The sequence below is a fragment of the Cyanistes caeruleus genome, chromosome 8 (assembly GCF_971803275.1).
Source record: "Cyanistes caeruleus chromosome 8, bCyaCae1.hap1.1, whole genome shotgun sequence".
Taxonomy (NCBI): Eukaryota; Metazoa; Chordata; class Aves; order Passeriformes; family Paridae; genus Cyanistes; species Cyanistes caeruleus.
In genome coordinates this window covers 6949876-6975467 of record NC_141708.1, presented here as the reverse complement: position 1 = coordinate 6975467, position 25592 = coordinate 6949876, and the positions used below count along the sequence as shown (strand labels likewise).

The 25592-nt window shown below is 35.2% G+C and overlaps 1 protein-coding gene and 1 long non-coding RNA gene across 4 annotated transcripts in view; one reads left to right on the top strand and one right to left on the bottom strand.

Annotated features, from left to right (window-relative positions):
* Nucleotides 1-545: 545 nt before the first annotated feature.
* The window catches only part of LOC147651854 (uncharacterized), a 36615-nt gene continuing 11568 nt past the window's right edge, over nucleotides 546-25592 (bottom strand). Inside the window, exon 3 of one of the 2 annotated variants that reach the window (XR_015290116.1) lies at nucleotides 546-3984. This is a non-coding gene — a long non-coding RNA (uncharacterized LOC147651854). Of the gene's footprint in view, nucleotides 3985-22126 lie in introns of those variants that run through there. The other variant, XR_015290115.1, reaches the window with a different exon arrangement.
* CCDC172 (coiled-coil domain containing 172) lies at nucleotides 3703-22379 on the top strand. 2 transcript variants are annotated; one of them, XM_023929929.2, is made up of 8 exons: nucleotides 3703-3788; nucleotides 3985-4070; nucleotides 7424-7540; nucleotides 8926-9091; nucleotides 11039-11140; nucleotides 11845-11947; nucleotides 21255-21342; nucleotides 22180-22379. In XM_023929929.2, the coding sequence occupies exons 1-8, from the start codon at nucleotides 3710-3712 to the stop codon at nucleotides 22210-22212; spliced, it is 774 nt and encodes a 257-aa protein (XP_023785697.2). In that variant the 5' UTR covers nucleotides 3703-3709; the 3' UTR covers nucleotides 22213-22379. The 2 variants fall into 2 exon arrangements, with proteins under 2 accessions (XP_023785697.2, XP_023785698.2); XM_023929930.2 differs by lacking the exon at nucleotides 21255-21342.

The window sequence follows — 25592 nt, the reverse complement described above, 5'->3', positions numbered from 1 at the left end:
ACATTCCTACCAAAGTGCAAAAGGGTATCACTAATTCTCCATTGCAGCCAGGCATGTTACTGCTTAATATTTTTAATAAACACGCAGAGTTTTTCAGTAACTCACAGTTTTTTCACCTGAAAAAAAAAAAATAGGGAATTGGGGCAAAGAAAACATTCTCATTTCTCATAATACTCATTTCCATATAATTTTCCAGGGATTTATTTCTCTATTTCCCAATATTTTTTATTTTATTACATGAATTTTGTAGTCTATTTCCCTCCTATTACAAGGAGGAAACAGCGTGTCCATTCATGACTTGCCTTGCTCACTAGAAATGGAAAGCTTCCAGCCTGTGGGTCAGCAGTTTGCTCTCACTCTTCCAGAGATAAAAACTAGACTGTTCTTAGCCTGAGTTCCTCAGGAAATTTGAGATAGGATATAAATTATAGGTTGTTGCTGCATTTTAGTGTTTCTCTTCTCTGTTGTCCGGCTCTAGGTTTTCAGAAGTAGTTGAGATAGTTAAGTGGCCAGCAAGAGCAGGAGAACCAGCACACAAGATGTTCTTGATTTACAATAAAAACAGTTTATTTGATGTCACTAAGTTACACTGCTTGCAGAATTTTAACAATTTCAATGAAATTTTAAACAAGAGAGTTAAACCCTTGCTGTTTAGAAGTGGCATTATAAAATGAATTTTTAATAAGTCTGTGATTTTTTTAGTGCTGATTATGATAAATAATTACTGGGTTTCAGTTTCTCACCATTTGTAGTTTCTCTCCAATAGAATTTCTGCTCAGCATTACATTCCAAGCTGTTAGAGCACTCTCATATATTTTTTTTGTTTGTTTTTTACATACACACACACACACATATATTTAGGCTATTTCCTTTAAAGGAAGTGTTAACTTCAGTGCTGAGTGCAAAATGACAGCTGTGAATTCATGCCACAGAACAATTTGACTTTATTCCTTCATGTGAGGTAGGCAAAAGTAGTTGTCAAATACAAAGACCCCCAAGAGCAAAGGAAGACCAGAGAGATGTAGGTTGGTAAAAAGATTTGCCATAAATGAAACTGTTCAAAAGTAAGCAGTGTAGTTTGTATATGGAAAAAATACTAACAGTGCTTAAGAATAAAAGACAAAATTTATTTGTAAATATAATCAATTAAATATAAAACAATTTCTAGTTCTTATCATGCATTTCTTATGGTGAAGACCATATTGCATCAATTGCACCCTTCCACTTCTTCACTTTTGCCTCTATTTTTGGCTTTTAGAAAAACAATTCATGAAACAATCAGAGTGTATATGATTTAGAAATGTTACAGTAATAATTTTTTATAGTGTCTTGAAATGACAAGAAAAATCTTTCTTTTCTTCTTCCTACACAAACTAGAGAAGAAACTTGTAGAAGAAACTTCAGTATTAGCACAGCAGCCTGATTACGAAGGGCAATTAGTAATTTTGAAGAACACTAAAAAGACATGACCTGATTACAGCACAGTGATTAAGATACAGATATAGATTAAGATTAGGATGTACTGATATGACCGACAGAATGAAATTAAAGTCACCTTTCTAGCAGCTAGTGATCTACCAAAGATCTTATGCTTTGCAAAAGTTGGAGTTGAGCAAAGGCAATGCACGTTTTACTTTTTATTCTGAAACATCCAGGTTCATGCCATCTCATCCCTTTCCATGGGAGCCAGCAAGTGCACACCTTTGATCTGATGGATTTGATCCTGATTCTGAAATCACTGGTATATGTTTCACATGCTTGGTTAAATTTACATAATCCTGAGTTATTATTGTGAGTAATTTACCATATAAAAATCAAGCACATAGCAAATTGCTGCAGAAGTCAAAAACTGTGAAGCTTAATGTCAAATGCTTGTCCCACAGAATTTTTTTCTGAAGGAAACTCTTAGAGGACTGTTAATCGTGCTGAATGGTCATTCTCAGACAGTGAGAAGTGTGGTTGGAGTCAGACTCCTCTTTCTGGGGAGAACAGCTCCTTTGCCATAATTAGAGGCGATGAAGCACCCTCCACAAAACACAGTCATTCCTTTAATAAGTGACACTGAACTCTATCCCAGCCTACAGCAGACTTCTCCGCTTCAAACACAAAAGCAGTCAAGTCTCAAAAACTTCAAAGAAAGCTTTTCATTTTATTTTCTCCTTGATCCACTGATAGAGCAGTTCATTTTCTTGAATTTTGTAAAATGACTTTTTGACTCATCAGACCTGTGTAACAAATCACTGTCTCAATCACCAAATGTTCCTGTTTGACTCATCTGCTTTCCCTTTGACCTTTGGGTAGGAAGCTTCACTTCTGAAACATTTTCTAAATTCACTTTTGTGAACTCTTCCCCCTCAGTTGCACTTCGTGGTATTTTAAAAAAATAATTGCATTTCCTGCAACATAATGTGCTAGTTTCAGGGTTTTAAATTTCAACAGAACCCACATTTTCTTAGAGCAATGTCTTTCTTTTAAAAAACATCATTTTCTAACAGTATAATCTGTAACATGGTGCCTTTTAAGCAGTAAATGCTATAACTTAAGATTTTTCCAGAATTCTGTTTCATTCTGCTGACTTAGAATAGCTTTTACATTAATGATACATTTATCCTCTCATGTATATTGTTGTGGTTTTTGATGGTCAAAGACTTTCTAATTTCTGAACTTTGCTGCTACAATCTATGCTAAGACAGTATCTCCTCTGAGGAAAACTATAACAATGCACAACTAATGTTTTTCAGTGTTAAAAAGTCTGGAAATCTATAAAGTTTCATTCCTCCAGGCTTTTTCTGCCTCAAAGCAAGTAGGCAAACTTCACACAGTTATTCTCTGCAGGGAATGGAGTCAGTCCTTCCCAAGATGTAAAAGCAAACCTTGTAATGTGAATTATATTTTCAACCAGGTGCTTGCATTTCCAGGTGTACCATCCAGTAATGTACAAACCAGAACTTTGCAGGAACCCAGAGCATTGTAAATTTTTACACAATTATTCTCCAGAAGAGCATAAAATGGGCTGTGTTGTGGTCTTTGCTTACTGGGACTAACTGGAACAGAAACACTGCCCATTTTACACTCATGGTGAAATACAACCCAGCTGAGTGTGATCACTGTAAGTTCCATAGAGTCAACTTTACTGATAGCAGATTTTAGCCTATTTCCTTAATTTCTCAGGTTAAACATCACACTTCAAAAGATAAGTAAATCTGAGCAGATGTACAATTTAGAAAGGATGATGGTCCCTCCACAAAAAGAAGTGGTAGAGAAAAACATCTGAATGACAGAAAACCAGTATGGAGCACATGTTACTAGAGAATTAAAAAAGCCAGAGCTGTTTGACTAAAACTCCCCAGATCCTGAGTCAGAACCAGTTTGACAGGTGTGCTCAAGTTTGATGTGATTCAGTGTCATCTTTTTCCTTACCCAATATCTTCTGCTCCTACTGTGCAGCTTCCCTGCCAGCCTGTTCCCCTTCCCTGTTTTCCATGCAGGCTCCCCTAGCATTTCCCAGTGCTTGAGCTTTGTTCTCACTGCCATTTCTGCAGCCTTCACCTCCCTCTCTGTCCCCGTGTCCCCTCAGCCGTGTCCCAGGCCTCCATCCCCAGCCCTGCCCAGGGAGGCCAAGGCCTGAAGGCAGAGCTGTGGGGACCCTCCTGGAGCCCTCCCAAGGAACACGGCCCACAGAGCCCACAGGCTCCACAAGAGGCCAGGAATGAACCTGGATGCTCTGTTCCAGCAAATACAGTTCATGGAGAAGCAGGCGAGGGAGAAGAGGAGCTTCATCCAACAAGGTCGGCCCCGTGGGTGCCATCCTGAGGGCCCTCCATCCCCATTCCCCGAGGATGAGGCCTGCAGGGCTGTCCTGAGGGGACTCGTGCTGGGGAAAGCAGAGCCAGCAGGGCTGAGTCTTGCCACCAGCGCCTTTCTATAAGGACGTGATGTCCACAAACTGAGCGCCTGCTCTTACAGGTTTTTGTTGTCTTGCAGCTAAATGCGACATAAATAGAGGTTATGAGAAAATTATCCAAATGAAAGAAGAGCTGAGCGCTGCAAAAATTAACTTAGAAACCCAGGTGAGCAGGCATATTTATAGTGTGCATAATAATGAAATACATTACATTTACAAATATATGGCCTATTCTTTCAGGAATAGATCCATAAGCACTTTCAAGAAGTGTTCTTCACCTGCTGAGTAGCACAGCGTGGAGGAAACCTGCACTGTGCCCTTTTGTAGTAAAAAAGCATCCATGAACATCCCTCCTCCCACAGATCTCACCCTTGAGGCTGGCCCCTGGCTGTGTTCAGGGCAAGATGACTTTTGGGGCATGGTGTGAAATACTCTGTTTCAACAGTCCTGCAGCTTGTTACAGCCCTTTCCTCCAGTGTACAGAAGCCATCCCTTGGTTACCCAATGCCATTTATTAATATTATTAATACTATTAATAATACTATAATTAATAAATAGCATATACTGTTATCATTAGTAACAATAAAATTATTAAAATTTTATATTAGTATATTCATTCTTTTCACATAACATATATGGAACTATCCCCTGTGTTTATTTCATAGAATCTGGAGTCATATACAGAATCTTTATGTGAGCTTACAGTTAAGGCTTACAAGCCCTAAGTGTATTTCTAGGGAGGCCAAAGACAGAGGAAAGTTTCTGAATCTATTTAGTGATTTTATTACTCTTTCCATTTAATCAAACTACAGATGTATTTTCAGATTAAGCAACTAGTTTTGTAGTTTTTCGCCAATAACACCTGTGGTTGCGAATTATTTAAAAATCCATTTGCTTGTGTCTGAAAATTAAGTCTAAATGCCCTCCCCTGTGCTCTTAAGTATCTGTGCTGACAGAATGTGTGTTCACAACAGGAAAGCATGTGGAGCCTTCTTTGAAGTCAGAGCTGTTGGATCCTATCATTTAAATAAACAACTTCAAGAACCTTTGGGAGATTGCCTCATCGAGTTGAGAAAATAAATGTTTGGGGGATGACTTTTATCCTTCCTAAAACAGTCTCTTCTGCCTTTTGTAAAATAACTATTTTACATATATATAGTAATAATTAATTATATCTAATTATATTATATATAGCATACATTATATATATATATATATAAAATAAATAACATTACAGAGAAGGGATCAGACTAGATCTCATTTACAAATATTTACTTGTTGCAAATTGAGACTATAATCATGCAGCCAGCTATTCACATGCTCACATTTATGTATGTCACAATCTCAGAGCCCAAAGGTGCTTTAAAATAGTAACTTATTTATCCAACACAGATTATATCTGGATGTTGCTTGTTAGGTGAAGTCCTCAGTAGTCTTACTCATAAGTTTATTTACAAACATCTCAATTTAATGTTTATACTACTAATTTGTTATTGATGCTAGGTGATTTATAATCAAGGTTTACGTGGTAGGCACAGAAGGTCCCGAGAGTAGAGCCATTATTGTAAATGACTAATGGGAAGAGCTGAAGAACTATTCCTAATTAAATTTTATGTGCTTTACTGACCAGTATTAATAATATTCTCACTGATGTCCACAAAAATACATTTTTCTTGCTTGCCTAGTCTGCCATTGATTCATTTGTAGATAGGAAATGATATAGAAAAGTAATGGAATAGAAAAATGCATTTCAATCAGACTGTATTTAGGTTTAAAAATTATACAGTTATTGACATTATTTAAAGTAATTTGTTTTTCACTACAGGAATTAGGTTTACATATGTCTGCAATAGTTCATGTAATTCAAATAATATTAAATAAGCTGTTCAGCTAATGCTGTCCAATTTATCCCACACCAAATAACTGCAGTTCTTTATAAGCAACATATCCAACCACGTGCACACACGGCAGCTGATTCCTGACCAAGATGATGAGACTGAGTTCAGAAGTTTTTTGACATTTATTTCACAGACACTGCCTCTGGTCAATCAAAGAGTCCTAGGAAATGCAATTTTTCTCTCTCTTCTGTAAAACCAGGTAGCATGTAATTAGAACCCAAATTACAGCATTTTGCTGTTTGTAGCTCAATGACTTCTTTAAAAAAATTGGTTGCGAATGCATAGATGAATTTGGCATCTTACAGATGGAGAAACTTCACTGAAGCTGGTCATGTACAGTATTACAAATACAGTGGTGCAAGACCACCCACTCTCTTTGAATTAATATGTAAAATAAATTCTGAGCCAAGCATGACCTGCACACTTAGCATGCTGGATATATCAGGGATGAGGAAAAAGTCTAGGAAAAAATCCTTTCCAGCTCTCACATTCTAATCTTTGGGCACTTCATTCCACTATCCTCCTATTTTGATCAGATGAACTTCATCTCTGATCAGATTCTGATCAGATGAACTCCCTCTCCACAATCATGTGTATTATTTAACTTTAAAACATTTTCATTGTTACTCCTGTAATACCATTCTTATTTGGTCTTTCTGCGTCTACACAGACAAACACTGGTGTTTTATTCTGACTATTCAATTTAATTCCTGATACTTACGGTGTCTTTGCTCTCTGTGGGCAAATATAACCTTTCTTTCCCTATTCCTTGCTCTGAGTCAAGAGAACTTGACACTCCATCAAATAAATTATTCTCCTCCTTTAATACTCTACAGCACGTAGCTGTTTCATATTTGTTACTGTTATAGTTTATTCCTACCATATATCTGCACTTAGGTTAGACTGATACAGTAGATGTGCTAGGAAAACGAGAAGTCTTCAGCAAATTTTGGAAATGCAATGGTATAGCATTAACAGAGTAACAGCACACCCTCCTATCAGATAAACTAATAGTTAAAATTAATAACTGTACAAAAACAAAGTTCAGGGCTTGGGGGGTTTATGATCAAACTGTTAATAACCAGTGAACTAGCCCTTCCTCAGGTAAAAATACCAGAAACTGTGCTCAGAAAAATGTCCTGCTCTCCTTTGCATATTCCATAGTAGCACTGCAGAGTGGATGACATGTACAGCCACTCAGCCAAAACCAGGATGCTTGGACCCCTGTCCCCCTGATATTATTCTGATATTATTGTCTCATTTGGTTTGTGATGAGCTTTACACAGTGAGATGGAAGATGGTGGATTATGTTGGCTAAAGGATTCCATATAGTCAACATTTTTCCTGGAAAAAAAAAATTCTCCTAAACCTAGCAGATTTTAAACTGCCATTTTAGATAGACAGAGCACCACTAAATGAGTCTTTCAAAGAAAGGAGACTTTTCAAAATCTTAACAGTACACTGAAATGTTATTGAGGGAACAAAAGAGCTGTTATGCTTTTCATAGTCCAGCAGCTTTGCCAGCTCTTTCTAAACTGGACCAAGATCCTTGTGTACAGAGGATATGAAACAATAAAACAATAACCTTACTTTATAATTTATTTTTTTTTCCTTTTGGAAGGTTCAGCATCTTTCTGTAAAGCAATTCAATGCTGAAATTCTGAAGAAACGTGAAGACAGCTTAGAAAAACAAACAGCTGAACTTATGAATCAAAGAGCCAGTCTTCTTAAAATCATGGTATGTTTCCAGCTGTGATATTCACACAGCTCTTTCCTATTGGACAAGAGAAATCAGCTTTGAAATTTGAAAATCTGGGAAAACTAATGTTTTAAATCAGGAATTGTTTTGGTTTTTTTTTAATTTTAGTATATGTAACAACGTAAATGTTGATAAATTCTCACATTTAATTTAAACCATGATCTAAGGTAGTGTATGCTGCATTTTATCTCCAAAGCTGATTTTATATTCTTGACTTAATTTTCTAATGTTTGTTGTCGTATGACTGAGCTCCAATTCTGACAGATTATTTCCTTTATAAAAGTAAGCTAGGGAAGCATTGCCTTAAATTGGATTGCCTCATCCACAGTAAAAAATATTGAAAAGGATCAAAGGAAAACCCCAGGGAGGCCCACACCACATTTTAGCAAATGTGGACAGTTTAGCAATCCTGACATAGCACACAATTTCTTTGATGTCAGACACACCTCAAAAGGTAGGTACTTATAACAAGTTTTCCAGTTTTCTCAGATGCTAACCTGAATATTGCCTTCCTCTTACTTTGTTGAGGCTTCTTGGATCTGTAAATATGAAGAAATGCCACAGACAAGCAGTCTTTTCTGCATATGTATTTTTCCTTTAAATTAACAGAGCTAAATTTTAAACATGCAGTTCAAATCGCCAGTATTAAACCCAAATCTTTAGGTAGATATCTTTTTAACTAAATCATATTTCTGCATCACCCAAAGTATTCCCAGTACATGTGTGAAGTTTGATATATAAGTTTTCTTTTTTTCTGCATATGGGGTCATTTCATTTTATTCAATTTAGCAATCAATTCAGATTTCTTTCAAGGAATTTAATATAACCTTACAATTTTGAATACTTTTTTTCACAGAAAGTGAAACTGTGATTTTCTATCAACAAGACCATTATTGATAGTTATAAGGCAGTTAAAGTATGTCTGCATTCTGCAGAGGGTTAAATAACACTTTTATTTAGTTTAATAACAAGCTAAAAAAATCTGCCACACTATGTTATTAGAAAATCGAAGAGAATTTTCTAGTTTCAATATGAGAGTTAAACTGAAAATCTGCTGGTTCAAGTCTGTAGCAATGTAGTCATTTTTAAAATACTCTGTTATCAAGAATAGACCCTTCATATTTACATGAAAAAATAGTTCAAAACAACAGGCATAATGATAGAGCTGTAGACTATTTTCATGTTCTAGTAAGAAAAAGTAAATATTTTCTTTACTTTCACATGTATTTTTTTGTTTACCTATTGACTTTCCTACTACGAGTTTAAAGATAAAAAACAACAGTGTGTCTCAGTCTGTTTAGCTTAACAAAGACTTTCATTTATTTTACCTGAACATTTAGTCTTCTCTTTCTTTTTTTTTTCAGGCAGATGCAAAGAAAAAAATTACTGAAGAGGAAGATAATTTTACCAGAGAAGTAACAGAGTTTAACAATGAATATGGACTAACAAGTAATAGAGATCTTCTTATTAAAAAGAAAGTCAAGACTGAAATAAATGATTTAGAGAATGAGGCAGCTCTGTTGAAAAATGGTAAGTCTTATATTAAACCAGTTTATCTTGGATTAGCACAAATCAATAAAATATAGCTGTGCAAACCAGTAATTCTAATTTCATTCCCCCCCCTGTCTGGAGCTGCCTTTTAGCACTGAGCTGAAAGAGTGTGGTCTGACATACCAAGAATAATTAAAGGCTCTTCTGTTCCCTATCCTCTTCAAGTTTCTGATTTGAGCACTGTGAGGAGAAGAAGCCAACCTGAAGAGGCAGCCCCCCAATGCCTAATTCAGCCAGCACAGAGCTGACAGTCATACACACAGAGACTGAATTAGGTTTAGGATCACCTGTGGCTGAGCTCTGTACATTTCCTTAGCTTTAAAAGAATTATATACAGATGTCCTGTAGGATTGGTCCTTTACTGCCACAGTGTAGCTTGAATGTCAGTTGAGGTGCAGAGTAGGAGATGTCACAGGGTCACACTGCAGGGCAGTCCCTCTGCAAGGAAATCAGGGTCGTCATGGATCACAGGCTGAACGTGAGTCAACGACATCAGAATGCCAGCACCACACTGAGACACAAACAGAATTCTGACCTCTAACACATGAAAATAATTCCTTACTATTTGGGGCAGTTAAGCTCTGAGCTGGAGTGCTGTGCAGCTCATTTTGATCTTGAACTTAAAAAAAAAGCGTGGACCAGCTGGAGAGAATCTACATATGACCAGTAAGAGTGATCACAGTTCTGGAGCAGATGAGAAGGAAGAAAATGAAAGAATTGTGACTATTTAAGCTATTAAGGAAAAGACTAATGAAAGATGGCTATGAGTCTTCAAACTGTTTAAGTATCCTGTAAAAAGGAAATAAATACATTCTCTATACCTATAATGAACTGAATAAAAAGTAACCAGTGTTAAGCACAGTAAGGGTGAGTCTGTCTGACAGCTTAGGAATCTTTCTAACAAGTGGAAAACTGAAAGTCTCTGCCTTTGGAGGTTCCACTACCAAAGGAGTTAAGAGTGTCCATTACCAAAGTTTTTTGAAAAAAGGTGAAACCAGCATTTTTCAGAAATGAAAGGCTGATCCTGCCTTCAGGAGAAGAATGCAGTAGATGAGCCCTCAAAGTCCATTCCAGCCTCATGAACTGTCAAGCAACAGCTCTTTCAATTCCCCATAGCTGCTGTAAAGTTTCTGAAAAAGAACTGTCCACTGGAGTTTGCACTAGGTAACACCACCTTTCTTATTTCCTGTGACTATGATACTAATCTACAACTGAAAAGTCTGTATTTGGTGTCAAGTGCTAAATTTTGCATTTAATTTTTACATATTCAGGCAGAGCTGGGCAGTTAAATGATCAGTAGTACCTGAAGGGTGACAAAAATCTTCTCTAAGTACAGTTGCCATCTCAGTTCCATCCTTTAATTGCACCTTTCTTGAAGTACAACTTGTCTTTTTGTTTGCTACACTCATGACCACACTGAAAACTCTGAAGTGAAAAGTTTAAGCAACTCATAACAAGGAAATTATGCAAGGACCTCCAGTTGGTAGAAAAACAATCAAAATTAATTCCAGATGCTGTCTAATAGTAAAGGTCAAATATATATATAACACCAAAAATACTAAGAAGGGGTTTTTTTCAGTCCTGCTGAGAGGTGTCTGTTCTCCACCTATTCAATCAGCCATCTTCCTTTCTTTATAGCTGAATTAACTCTAAAGCAAACCATTCTTTTTATGCCCTGACAACAAAATATGTTGAACAGCTAATAACATTAAAAACATAATTTTCTTTCATAGCTATGAATTCATTATACAACATATAATATCCTGTGAGCTGTGTTAAATATGAATTATTTTAGTTTATTTTGGTTTTATATTTAAGGTTCTTTTGACTAGCTGAAGATTGGTAGAAGTAGTTGAGAATATTTAAGATTGTATCATGAATGCTAAAACTGCAATGCATTTTAATTTAAAATGTATTTTCTCTTAGAAATGGAGTTAATGGAACATAAAAACGTTCAGTTAAATGAACTCCAGCTGCAGAAGGATGAATTAAAGCAGGATTTATTTGCTCTCCAAAGTGAGCTCAAAGGTGTGCCTGATAACTATTTCTTTTGATAATTATTTGTGGCTTGACAAATGCTTTTGAAAAATGTTTTCCATCAATTTTCTTTTCTCAAGCAAAAGAAGTCAGAGTAATGATATTTTAATTTATTTTTACAATATGTAATACATAATTTTTAAACACAATTATTAAAAATATTATGGATTTCAATGGGATTTAATTGAAATTTCATTGATATTGAGGTCCAGAGAGCTGCTGAAACATGAGCTGTGAATATGAAAGAAAGTTTTGCTTTTGCTGGTAATTCACATACTTAAATGTAGAATTTAATATTTCAGAGAACTTAAAATCAACATAAATATTGTTTAAAATCTTTCATGTCAAAGGTGATCATGGCAATAGAGGGAATATTTTGAAATCTGAATTAAAATAATGTAAATGAGTGCTTTAGTATCTTTTTTTACCGATATCAAAGTAATGTATCACAGTAAGAGCTAAGAAAAGCAGTAAGTGTGGTCCTAAATTGTTTGTGAAAGGAGTGAAATTTTCTAGATTGCAATGTGTGATTGCAATAATAATAAAATAATTAATTTTCTTTATTTAGATGCCTTTACCCTTCAAAGAGTTTCATGAAGAAATATTAGAAAATATAAATTTAGAATATGTAGAAGGTCTTTGAATATGAATGATTAATATATGTATTTATAGGGTAATTCTGATTTCATGTTTAGACCTTGAGAAAGCAATCAGGGAAGCTGAAAGAATGACAAAACATTTAGAAGCAGAAAAAGTTCAAGTCACTGAAAAACCTCAGACTGATCCTGAATGTTTAAGGTAAAAGCCTCATGTTAATTAGTTCTTAATTTAATTTTAGGACTGTCACAGCAGTCTAGTCCTGGTAACAATGATTATTTTACCTTTCATGTACAATATCCCTCTGAAATCAGAAAAACATTCATTTTTTATTAGACAACACCAGGTGCTGTTGATTACAGCATTTCACCCTCACATACATAATCCAGTGAACCCAAAATTGCAGATGTTTGCAGGGATGTCAGTCAAACCCAGAGGAAGAACAAACTGCTGCTTGGGTGGAAGATCACTTCCTGAGGTCTTGTGAAAATGGTTGTGGTGCACAAAATACTGATGAACTAAAACTTAAATCTGCTGCCTGGCTGTGTAGAGTCCATTGCAATGGCCTGGGCTGGCCACAGTAACCTCCTTGGGCTTCTATTGGAGCAACTAAATGCAACTAAAACTAAAACTTTATTTTCTCTATGATCTCTGCCATGACTTCTAGTTAGCCTTATAATTAAGCTGGTTAAAAAAAATAAATATTGGAGACTTAACCAAGACAGAAGAGAAGACCTTGCACAGTCATCCTTAACAGTGAAGTTTTCTTCTCAGGTACTAAGTGGTAACAATTGTCAGTTTGCTTAAGTGAAACATTAGATTTTCACTTCACAGAAAATAATGTAATGTTTTCTTTAAAAAAAAAATCTCTGAATGCAGAAAGCCAAATATCACAGAATTGACTATCTTTTTCCTATTTTGTTATGGCCCAGATAAAAGTGCCTGGGATTATTTAAAAAAATTTAATAGACAATGCAAAGGAACTCCTCTTTATAAAGCTAGTCCAAAAGATTTTCTAACAGCAATTAAGAAAAAACACAACCTGTATTACTATCACAGGGGTTTTCCTACATACCCCTAAGCTTTTGACAAAAAAATAAATAAATGAAGTGGGGATTTTTTTAATCTGAAACTTCCAATGGAAAGTTATAACTTTGCAGAGAACCCTGAGCAATTTTCTGAAAGACGATTTGGTAATGACCCATTTTTTGCTGAATATCGGTTTTTGAAAGAAAATGATATATCAGCCCTATTACTAACTCTCTTCAACCTCTTACATGGTGTTGAGACATGGCCAAAATCCCCTCAGCATAAAAATTAATTAGCTCACAATCCTGCATACAGTAGCAAAAAATTTGCATTCAACATATACATAGAAGACACAGTGTAAATAATAATAACAGTAACGATTCTCCAGGACAGTGTGTTATAATTCACTCCTTTACATTATTCATTCAATCATGATATATTGGGGTTGGTGATACATGGGGCTGTCAACTTCCTTCCAACTAACATAGTTCCCTTGCAGTAGTTTACTGCCATGATGCCACTGAATAGCCAAACTTGTGAAATTAGTTTCCTATAATAGGTTTCCTGTGTGGAAGGTATAGAAGTAGCCAATGTTATCATACTTTTAATCCTCAACTCTGCCCCTGAGATCCTAGGGATCAATGAAATCTGTGTGTGGCTGTCTTTCTCTGCAGTGAAATTAACTCACAGCTCTATAGAATGACACTTTGGTTTTCTCTGGGTGGAAAACTGGATAAAACATATTGAATTCTATTAACTGCAAAATCAGCAAGTGTCATTTACAACCAAAGCAAGAAGGATGATGAGATTTTCTCATTTCATGAAATGCCTCCTTTTGTGGTCAAGATAAGCTAACATTATTTGATAATTGCCTGTAGTTCAAAATATAAAGTGCTCCTATGCTATTACCACTATCACAAAATGCAAGCCTTTCTTGAAGTCTAGTAATATACTGAACACATTTTCTTAAAATTGAAACATTTTTTTTCATTTCAGATACTGGGAAAAATTTAGGACAGATTTCCCTAAATCATATTTTTATCTTGCACTTGCTTTTGATCAGAAAAGCTCAATGCTTCATGGAGAGAGATAGCCCTGAAAAAGTTAACCCAGATGCCAGAAGCAATAGAGATGTGCTACTGTCTTTCCATGTCAGCACTAATAGATCCTGCTTTTCAGTGGAGCCAAGCAGGCAATCCTCATTTGTCTACCTCTCTCTGTCACTGCTGGGCTCTTTAGAACCATCCCAAACTTTGTCAGATTCATACAACTCTAGCAGTTCAAGATTTTTTTCAATTTAACAAATCCTACTCATCACTTCTTGGTTTGGGCTAGTGAATTAAGAGAATGAAAGGGGATTTATATTACACACTGTAAATAATGCAGCATATAAAAAGTCCCCTGGAAGGTATCTGATCACTCTCTGGTACCTCTGGATCACCAGGAGGATGGAGCCAGGATCTCCACAGTGCTGCACAGTAAGAGAACAAAAGGCAAAAAGCAGAGGATTTAGAGTGAATTTAAGGAAAAATCATTTTTATCATGAGGAGGCACAGCTTGCTCAGAGAGGTTGCATAGTTTTGATCCCTGAAGGTTCTCCTTCTCGAGATACACTGATATACTTGTGTACATCTTAACAGGAGTCAATTTTGGTCATGTTAAAATCAATATGATTGAATCTTCTGTGTCTGAGAAACAACCTATTTTAGCCTAACAAGATCAGTTTCTTTATCCCCATACAGAGTTTATTGCAAGAATAGAATTCTAGCTTTCACTGAAAATCATTTTTATTACACATAAAGATGATAATATTTTGACACACATAATGTGGGTCAGAAAACTGGGTTTTTTTCCCTATGTAATAAGCACAGAATATGATTTTATTTTTTACAGAGCTGGAAACCACATTTTTACCAGTGGTAAAAGTACCTTTTTTCTTGATGCTTCCTTAGAACAAACATGAGAGACAGTCAGCATCAATAACCTGATATATGTAGCTCCCAGATCACCCTGCAAGTCTGTTACTGTATCACATCCCTAGTCCTAGCTTAAAAATCAATATCAAAAGTAGCTGGCAAGGCAAGAATCTTCATTGCAATTAAGTATATATCTAAAAGTAAATTGCGTTTCAGCTGAAGAGTGCAGCCAGCTAATTCAAATTACAGCAATTCATCTTTGATCTGAGAAAAATGCCCCATACCACGTCTGCAGTTTCATAAAATTTCTCTCAAATCCATCAAAGAATTGCAAAGGGTCATGAGAAGCACGCACTGGTAATTCCAGCAGCTGTTGGGGCTGCTGGAGAGACTTGTCCTGATACTCACTGGATACAGAAAAAAGCCGACCAGATTTGGAATGTTAAGCACAGATATAATTAGCAGGCACCTTGGAAAATGCAAGTCTCATGATACAGGCACATAATACAGAGAAATTTTTAAGAAATGTGGGGTTTATGTTTTTTTGTTTGGGGTTTTCTTTCTTTTTTATTTTTTTTTCTTTTTTTCTTTTTTCCACCCCCAAAGAGAGCTGCAATTAAGATCAAAAACCTTGTTTTAATCATCTGTTCTGCCAATGCCATCCTCACACACAAAACAGCAGGAAAAAACTTTGGCATCAGCTCTCTGGAGTCCCATTTCCCTGGCAGGTAGCGAGTAACATCACTTAAGTGGAACAATACAGGAGTCAAACAGAGACTAACTGATACCAGTGAATTCCTAACTATAGCATTTCACTGTTATATTCGTTGTAATTACTCTATTAATTATTTATCCCCTTTCACATTTTAATTTTACATTTTTGTCTTAAGTAAAACAGCATAGAAATAATTTTAGTTGAAGTTTATTTAGACTAAACCAGAGAATTTCTACCTAAAATATCTTTATCTTTCAACCTATTCAAAAGGTAAAATAAGGATAAAATGCTTCTTTGAAACCTGAATTTCTCTTCTATTTAGAAAAGAACTAGCAGAAAGGAAATGCATGAAATCTGCTTACTTTGTAAATAGTTCATATCTTTGTATATGTGTCTAAATCCTAAAAATATAGTACTCCTTCCTATTCTTCATAATCCAGAAAAAGAAACTCCATTACCAAAATTAGGAAGGAAAAAGTAATTTTTTTTTCATACAAATCATACAGGAAATAAATTCCTTAGAGCTCAACAAATTGTTCATGCAAACAACAGACTGCCTAAGCCCTATGCATGCTTCTGGTGGATTATTTTTTTTTTTTTTTGCAATTTAATTTGATGTTAAATTTTATAATCAGAAAATATCAGTCTCTGGAGTAATATATGTGGTTCAAAATGAGTTTTTCAATGGCAATCTCCTCATTGATTTTTTTGAGCTTTTCTTTTTAATAGCAGTGCCTAGTGGAACTATTATAGCTTGAATTATGTTAAAATAGCTTTCCATTATGAATTGCAGTATGGATTTACAAAAAGTAGATCAAATCTGACTAATGATGCCTTTCTTTGATAAGACAACAGATAGGTTAGACAAAGAAAATTCCAATGCCATCCATCTAGACATAAAATATTTGATGTTATCCCATATGGAAAAAATACTAGTTAACCTAGGGAAGACATATTAAAAAAAATTAAATAAAGAAATGAGTAATAGTAACAACAGTCATAGATCTGCAATTCAAAATTCTGGGATTCAAAGTAACAACAGTCACAGCTGGTCTTGCTTAATGTTTTGGTTAACGACTTTAGAATAGAAAGTGTTTTAAGAGAACATGATCTTAAGCAATTAAACTCTACACCTTGCAGAAAAGTCACTAAAAAGAGGAGGAATATAATTATGTACAGTTAAGTTTACCTACTTGTACACAATTAGGGACTTCAATAACAGGTACCTGGAAGCAGAGAGGTCTGAGCATACTGTGTGCACAAAATACAGCTATAAACATAAAAAGAAATATAGCTGTGGATAAGATAAAAAAAAAAAAAGAAGCAAGAATTATTTCCCAAAAAATACCAGGAGGGTGTAAGAATACTTTTTACAAATCTCTCACCTACTTGTCAAAAAAGATTAATTCAACCTGGAAGATGAGCAGAGCATGGAGAGCCCATAAAGCAGAATGAAACAAGGACAATTCTAAATCCTTTTTAGCTCTGAGTATATTATACACATGAAGAAAGCTGTACATAATAGAGATATTAATTTCAGCAATACAGTAGCCATATTAATATACCTAGATTAAGATCTAATTTTCTCTGACCAATAGAGAAATCAAGAGAATTGAACTAGAAGAACCATTGACCCCTATTTACTTTCCTTGCCATTCAATAGGAATCTTATTGACCCCTAGAAACACATTTCATTTCACATCTCACATACATGCTTGAATTTTTCTTTCCTATGTAGCTCATTTTTATAGTTCCAATGAAAAATAGTTCACACAACTTTGGTTTGCTGTCTGCACAAAAGCAAATCTCATCCTAGATGTACAATTTTATGTGCCTTAACCTTTCCATGTTTATTCACCTATTATTATATATTCCTTAAGTATGTCTTGTGATGTTTTATGTGTTTGGAAAATATCATCACAGTTTACAAGACTTCTAACTACTCTTATCTATCGCTGCCTAACAGCATTCACAAAAAGCAAGCTTTAATCAATGATAATTATGTATTTTATATTTAACATTTTATCCAGGACAGCAAAAGCAGAAAATTTCTTCTTTTACTTAAGGTAGATCAACTTATTTTAATATACATTTAATTTCCATTGTTATGTTGTCTAATACCTTCTTTGTTTTCATGTTTCATCTTCTTGCTAGACTTTATTATTACTATTAGATCACTTGCCTAATTTTATTATCCTTCTGCTCCATCAAACACAGACTTTTATATTTAATTGTGTAACTCAAGTACTGGACTATATTTTGGGATACTGAATCCATTTAAGACTTGTTTTCCCTCTTCCTCAATCAATTGATAATAGTTAAAATTTATTGACTTCTTCAACTATATCAATAGCATATTCTCTTTTAGTAGTGTCAGCAAATTGTAAATACCAGCAAAATCTTGCTCTCACTGTAGAAACATATGCATTATTTTAATCCCAGTGTTGAACTGACAGAAAACTACCTCTGTCTTACCTCTACTTGATCCTGAGACAATAAACTAAAGTCTTCAATAGTTTTCTTCAGTCCCAATAAAGTCTTACAACACTGATAAATGTATCTCCTGATGTTCATGATGAAATCCCACAAAAATCAAGACATGTACTCTCTAGTTATATATAACTTCTTAAGGAATTTCATTTTGTACCATGAATTCTATGCCCTGTATATCAGTGTCAAGCAATTCTGTTTTATGACACACCACAATGATTTCCCTCAAATTTATGATTAAAAAATAAAATGGTGGTTGTAAACAAGGCAAAGACAAAAAAGAGAATACAGAAAAAAGATTGTACTTGTGTCAGCAAAACATAACTAATAGATAGTCTGCAACTCCAACAACAATTAGGTATGGTCTTTCAGTCCCACTAGAAAAAAAAAAAAAAATAGACTCTAAAATCACATATTAACCCTACCTTCTACAGAAATTACTTCTCCTTTAAAACCTCTTCACATAAAATTAATCTTGGAATGCAAGTTTAGGATACTAAAGTCTTGATCCAGTAATTTGAATCTATGGATGATTTGCAGAGAGACCTGTTTGACAATAACATTATTTTCTTCATAGTTCAATTTATAATACCAGCATGTATTGATTTCAAATTATTTTTCCTCTTTGCCATGTGCATATAGAGCTGAAATTCAAGAAGAATGTGTATCAGCCACAAATGCCAATGACATTTAATAGCTGGGCTCATTTCAGAGCTGCAAAATTGATCATCTTCAGTGATCTCCTCCTTCTTCATCTCTGTCACTTCTAGCATTCAAGACTAATGGAAAATTGGCCATTGATAGCAGAGCTAGGTCTAGGACAAGATAGCATCCAAAAAATGCTGATGTTGTTGTCCCACCCACTTGATTTGAGGCTAGGTTTAGCTATTGCAAATGTGGCATTTCAGCTCCAGCTGTTCATTAGCGCCTCTGATACTGTAACTTGCCAAGACACAGTTAGTCCAGTGCAATGACTTATTTTAAAGCTATATTTTATTGTCAGCAATGAGAACAAAATACTAAGAATAAAACAAAACCAATGGACATGGGGAGCCAAATGCTAATGTGATTTTTCAGATTATTTTTCCTAAGAGATCTGCCTTTTTTTCACAGCCATAAAAAGGGTATCATTGTCAAATTAATCCTTGTTTTAGCAAAAGTTACATCTTTTTCCATTTTCAAAGGTGACAGAAAACCTACCTTCCATCTAGACTGTGTAGTTTCATGAATAATTGGTTTGCACATTCAATCTGATAGTGGAAAGATGAATATGAATATCCTGCTTATCTTAAATGTAAAATGAAAAAACAAAATCAGCTTTCAGGTTAAACATTTTTTTTTTTAATAGTTCCATTGTCTCACATTCCTTCTGGTAAAACTTCATCATTTATTCAGTAACTCAGGCATCTCCAATGCATTAATTTTGTAGACTGTAACCTAACAGACAGCTCTTATTTTGTGAGTATAATATTCCTGGCACATACTGTAATTATCTAGCTTCTAAATAAGAAAGAAGGAAGATCTGAAAGCAGATCAATTGATTAATGTAAGAATTAAACACCACATTTGAATCTCTTGTATCACCACTACCTGATGCTATGTAAGGAATTGTGCTCTCACTACTTTTAAAAGTTTTATAAAATATTCAAAATAAAATTTTAAAGTCCATACACAAAATGTTAGTTTCAAAAAACATCAAGAACAAAATTTAATTCACAATCCCAAGACACAGATAAGCAACTCCTACTGCTTATCTTCTGCTTGTTCTATCCCTAATGTGGATCTAGAATGGACTGGCATCATTCTTAGCTAACAAGTAGCAAACAGGCTGTGAATCAGTTTTGCAGCGTGGAAGAAAATGGGACAGCATTTTCTCTAAGACCCTGTCTTTTCCTAAAGTAAATTAAACAAAGTAGGGCTTCTGTTTGTCTTAGCAAATTAGGGTTCTAATATCACACTAGCAGAGAACACAGAGAGAAAAATGCAGAGACAAGGCAATGAAGTTAAGCAGATTTGGTCGAGATCACGAGCTGATCTTAGACCTTGAAGTGAACTTCTATCAGTGAAATGGACTGAAAGCTAACAATGTACTAGAGTGCAGTGAAAATTTCACTTCTTGAAATTTAGTGTAGTTCCAAATTCCCTTTTCAATTCTTGTAAGCATTATGAGAAATACTTCTGTAAAGAAGGGACATTTACTCCTTCATAATGCAAGCACATAGAGCTCATGCTTTTTCCATATTGATGGTAAGATATTTGTGTTTTCCACAGGAGCAGCAAAATTAACTTCCAGTCTCAGTCTGTTATTCTAGAGCTGCACAGTGACTAAGCTGTTTAAAGATATACCTCTCAATGAAGCCATTTCTTGTGTAGGAAACCCACCCTCTTTGCACTATGGCAGTTAAAGAGGTATATCATCTCTATAAGATCAAATAATTTATTGTCTATTATAGTATATAAAAGCAAAAATAGTTGCTACCTTCTGTTTCAACTTCAGAAGAACCAAGATTTAATGCATTGGTTTACCTATTTAATGTCAAGAAGAATATTTTCAGTCTGTTTGTCTGTTCCAGAATATTCAGATTGCTGCCTGAAAGTGTATTAAGGGTAAACAACTTTATCTTTGTCATTATACTTTTCTTCTGACAGCCATGAAAAGACCCAGTATAATCTCATCACCTTGTATTTATCAGACTACTGAAAGCTCTGCCATAGATTTCTCTGGGCCTACCAAGTATTAATTTAAACCACTACAGTCACTGATGTGCAGAGTTGAGGTATCTCCTTTTAGCAGGACTAAGCAGTCTTTTGAATGAAGAAATATATAAAAATATCTATATATAAATATCTATATTAAAAGTAATCCTTATTGTAGAAAAGCTGGAGAACTCCTGGCTGAGAGTATTGGGAAACAGTAAGTGCTGAGGAATAGTGGGAGCAGCAGGGAGAGAAGAGGAAGAAAAGCTGGGGAGTCTGTGGAGGGGTGTGGAGCAATGCTGGCACAAGGGCAGGCAGAGCACCCATCTAACCAACATTCTGTCTGCAGCAGAGGCTACAAGAAGACACCCAGGGAAGGAAGATAGGAATGATAACCTATGGTGCTTTCTAAGTGTCACAATTCCAATTCACATGTTTAAATAAGGAAAATGATCACTAATGAGGCCATATATCTTTCACAGTTTATGGAAAGAACACAGTCCAGAAATTTGTCTAACTAGCAAACTTAAATCCTGACCAGGAAAATAGATCAATGAGGCTTTTCTCAGGCAAGTCAAACTGAGAACTGGGACCAAAGCTGAAAAAATAGTTACCCAGCAACAGTTCTCTGACCTGAAAATTTATTTGCTTTTGGACACAGACTTAAGAAAGAATTGGAAAAATGCAAAGATGATAGCTGGGAAAGTGTCTGTGAGACTCTTCAAACAGAAATTGAAATTCTGCAAATGGTATGCCATTTTCATTATACATTTTAAGTGTTTGATAATTTTAGTTTTTAAGGTGTCCTTTAGGATGATTAGCAGTGGTTTTAGATAAGCAGATTTTTATACTGTGCACATCCCTAAACAACCTCTTGTTGCAGACACATTCCAATATTCATTTGTTGCAGTTTATTTCCAAATGTCCAGGAATACAATTTCTACAGAAAAGGAAAGCACAAAGAAGTATTTAAAGATATGCTTTTAGCACAAGAAAGATGTGCTTGGGGGACTTCCATAAATCTTTAGTTTATTGAAAGCTGCAAAAGATAATGTATTTAGGAGCTAAATTAACCTTTACCTCGAGCTGTCAGTTAAATGGAAGATGGCAGTAAGGAGAAACAAGATGATAACATCCTTTCATCTGGTATTTTATTTTGTCCATTCACAAATTCCTTACAAAAACTTACTAAAACATATTTTTCTCTAAATGTCAGTCCTAGCTTCAAATTTCTTGACTGCCAGTCTGTGTCACAATACAAAGAGAAAAAATATTTTGAAGTCCCTTTTGGGAAACAAAGAGGTTTTAAAGGTTCATTTTAGAGTCCCTAATTGAGCTGTATGAAGACACAGCTGCCACTACCATCAAGCAGAATGACAGTCCTGAGAAATTTGCATTACTCACTCTTATAATCAGTTTCAAGTTTCTATTGAAGTAATGTGACTTACTTGTACTTTGTTACTTTTTTCATTATTTTTTTTCAAGAACAAAAATTAAACAGCTCAATTTTTAATTTTTTTTCTGTAAAAAACATACTAAACTCATAAGGTTTCCTTTTTTACAATTTCATTCCTTCTCTTTTCCAGAATTTGTCACAAAAGAAGTCTTCAGGGAAATGAATAATATGTGGTATATAGTATGGAGTGTCACAGAAGCAAATCTGAGAATTTTTAGTTTTATTCAGGTTCTATCAGATTTGTTTCTTTTTTTGTTTGTTTGTTTGATTAATTCACAGTTTGTATTTTCCTTTACTTTTCATTAAAATAAAATTTGATTCATTTAGAAATGAGGGGAAGTTTTTATTTTATCTTCACATTCAACAACTGTCCCTCTACAGGTTCCTTTTTGTGACCCAAGGACCACAGTATCTGGTAAACTATACATAAGGCCCAGTTCCTACATTTCTAGCTCTATTCTTTATGTGCTGTTTTTTGAATGAATGGTTTCCTATTTTTAAAGGTGGTGACATGGTCTTATTTGAGAGGAAGACTGCTATTATCATCAATAACTCCTAACAGGAGCTGTGACTATTTAATTTATTCCTCAACAATTCAGTTCTGTAATGAACTCCCTGAAATAGCTTAGCTCCAGCAGCACAGCTTGACAGTCCAGAAAATTTGCAAATCTACTGAGGTCTTGGTGTCTCCAGTGGTAGTAAGCCAGTCTATTACTTAGCACTTGCCTTCTGATAACACAAAAAATCCTTTCTCACTCTCCCACAGCCCACAAAGTACTGGGTGCCAACTTCAGCACTTGAGAGCAAAGATAAAACCTTATGCCAAATGAAAAGTCCACATTTCTAGAGGGTTGAATCTGAATTCCTATTCACTCCAGCACGTAGGATGTATAACTGTAACAGCAGTTCCCAACCCCACAGCGGGAGCTGACTTTATCTTTCAGGTGCTTACAGCAAAACCATGTAAGAGCATTCACTCTGCTCAGCCTCAGTCCACTCTGTGGCCATTGTCTCATCACATCCCACTGCGTGTGCAAATATTTTTCAATGCTTCCCGCCTGGGGGTGCCATGGATAATTGCTCTTCACTTGTTTTTCTGCACCCTGAGCCCTCCAAGCTACAGTGAGTGTCAGTCACACATAAAAGTGCAAAAGATGTTTTATTAAGAAGAGAGGAATAAATCACTTTTGGAAGCCAACCAAATTCTGCCTTAGATGGAGAAAGTTTTTCCTCTTGGAACACAGCTGCAGTTTGAAGTTTGGCAAGGTTTGATTTGCAGCACTGGTATCAAAGAGTCCTCTGATCCACTGGGTTAGCCAGTATAATTCCAAGTGCTTGGAATTATCATTCTTAACAACCAGTGCTGTTGGAGCTGACATCCTTATAAGACTTATTTTTTTTTGTCTCTTCCCTAAGATAGATCCTCTTAGGATTGCTTGATTTTAAACAACTTAGTCCCACAGACTTCTATGGGACCATCTGACTTTTAAAGTTAGGCAACTGCTGCTTGTGGGTTTTGATCAAATCCAAAATAATACAGTTACGTATCAAAACATCTACAGACAACTAAAGCAGGGATATTTCTGAGTTTAACTGATGAAACAGAAATCTGGGATTTGCTAGAATGGCTAGAGTTTCTCTTGATAATTTTATTCATTTGAGAAAACTTGCTTATGTTAAGCAAGTCAACCAGGAAAACCTTATTTTTGAACTTTTTCTTAAACTTTTTTTGTCTACTTATAGTTGCTTTTATTTACAAGAATACTTGAATTTCTTTTGAAATGGTCTCATATTTATACAGCTCTTTGGTCCACATAGATTAAATATTCAGATAGGGCATAAACCAGAGCTCACTGGCTTACCTAAAATATATATTTGAAATTTTGGTCTAAGTGGAATGAGAAATAGCATCCAACATCTACTAATTAATATTATAGATTAATATTCCTGTCTCACATAAAAAATCATCTGTGGAAAAAAAAAATACAGTAAGCTCATTTCAGAAACTTCAGATTTCAGCAAGCCAGTTGAAAGTTCAGTTTTGCTTGTGTGTGCATCTTTTTATGTTGAGTGTGTGTGCATGAAAGTCTGTGAAAGTCTGACTTGGTTATTGTAGTAGAATTACAGCATAAATATAGCAACATTTGTAATAACCCAAATGGCTAAAGCTTTCAGAATCAATACAAGAAAAAACCCCAAGAATAAAGATCACCAAAAAAAAAAAAAAGCAGCGAAATAGAAATCAATACAAATCCTATTGGGCTAAACAAATCCCTCAACAGCTCTGGAAAAAAGTATGCCAGACTAACCCAGTTGTTTCAGGGTGAATGTAAGACATACTAATTTTTCCAAGTATAAAAATACATTTGTCATCACTGTCTTAGGAGTAATGTAATTTTGGACAAATACTGTACTCTGTTTTTAAGATTCAGACAAAAAAATAAGCAAAAGTTTGTGTTTTGTGGAATTTTTTTTAGTTCTCAAAATGAGTGTGAGTAATCTTTTAAATAATGAATGCAAAAGAACCAAATCTTTTGTTATGCTTAATAAATACAAAAAAGTAAGAATTGCCAGGTTGCCATGAAAACACACAGACTTGTTGTGAATAAGTGAATTCTTTCAGAGATGACATAATAAAAATATCTTTTGAAGTGCAAGTTGCATATTATATGGATGTAGTTGTCCCTTTTTATGACCAAAAAAAAGATTAATTAAAGAGAAGGAAGTACTTAAAAAAGTTAATGAGAAAGGAAGATAGTACAAGAAAAATGTGCCTACTCCAGAGGGGAAAAAAGGGGTTTTGAGAACACTAACTATGCTTCTATTTTGGATCTGGGAACAGTTACTTTTTAGGATCAACAGACAAAAAGTCTCTCATTTGTGAAGAGAGACAGAGAACTACTTTAGATTACTACATTTACCTGTTAAGAGCTCTGACAAGCATTAAGTCCTACCTCCTCCACAGAATTTTCACCTCAGGCTGCCCGTGCCAGCACCATGCCTCTGTTCCTGTGACCACCCACCTGAGACTCACTGGGCAGCCTGATTTTATCACCAAATCACAGCTCCCAGCCATGCTTTGTGAAAGCCCCTTCCCAGCCTAATGCAAACAGGTTAATGCAAAGGAAAATCCAAGAACCACTTGGAAAAATAGAACAGGATAATAATCAGGCCAGGCCTTGGACATGAGATGGCTTGGGAAAAATCATTGGACTTTCCAAAAGAGTTTTCCAGCCACGATGAGGAAGGACCAAGTACAGGGTCTGAAGGAGGCATCTGTTGAACCCTGACTTTATAAGATCACAGCCTTAGGACTTTGGAAGTACAGCAAGGACAAGTCAGGAGCCAAAGCAACTGAGATACAGACTTTGACATGACAAAGTCATGGTCAGAGGCCACACTGAGGAGCAGAAGACCCAAGAACCTGCACTCCCAACAAGCAGGACACAGAACACAAACCATATCGTTTAACTGTGTAAAAACTGCTCCCATGACCTAATGTTATTTGTCCAGAGCTGCAGCCATTCTTGATGCAAGGAACAG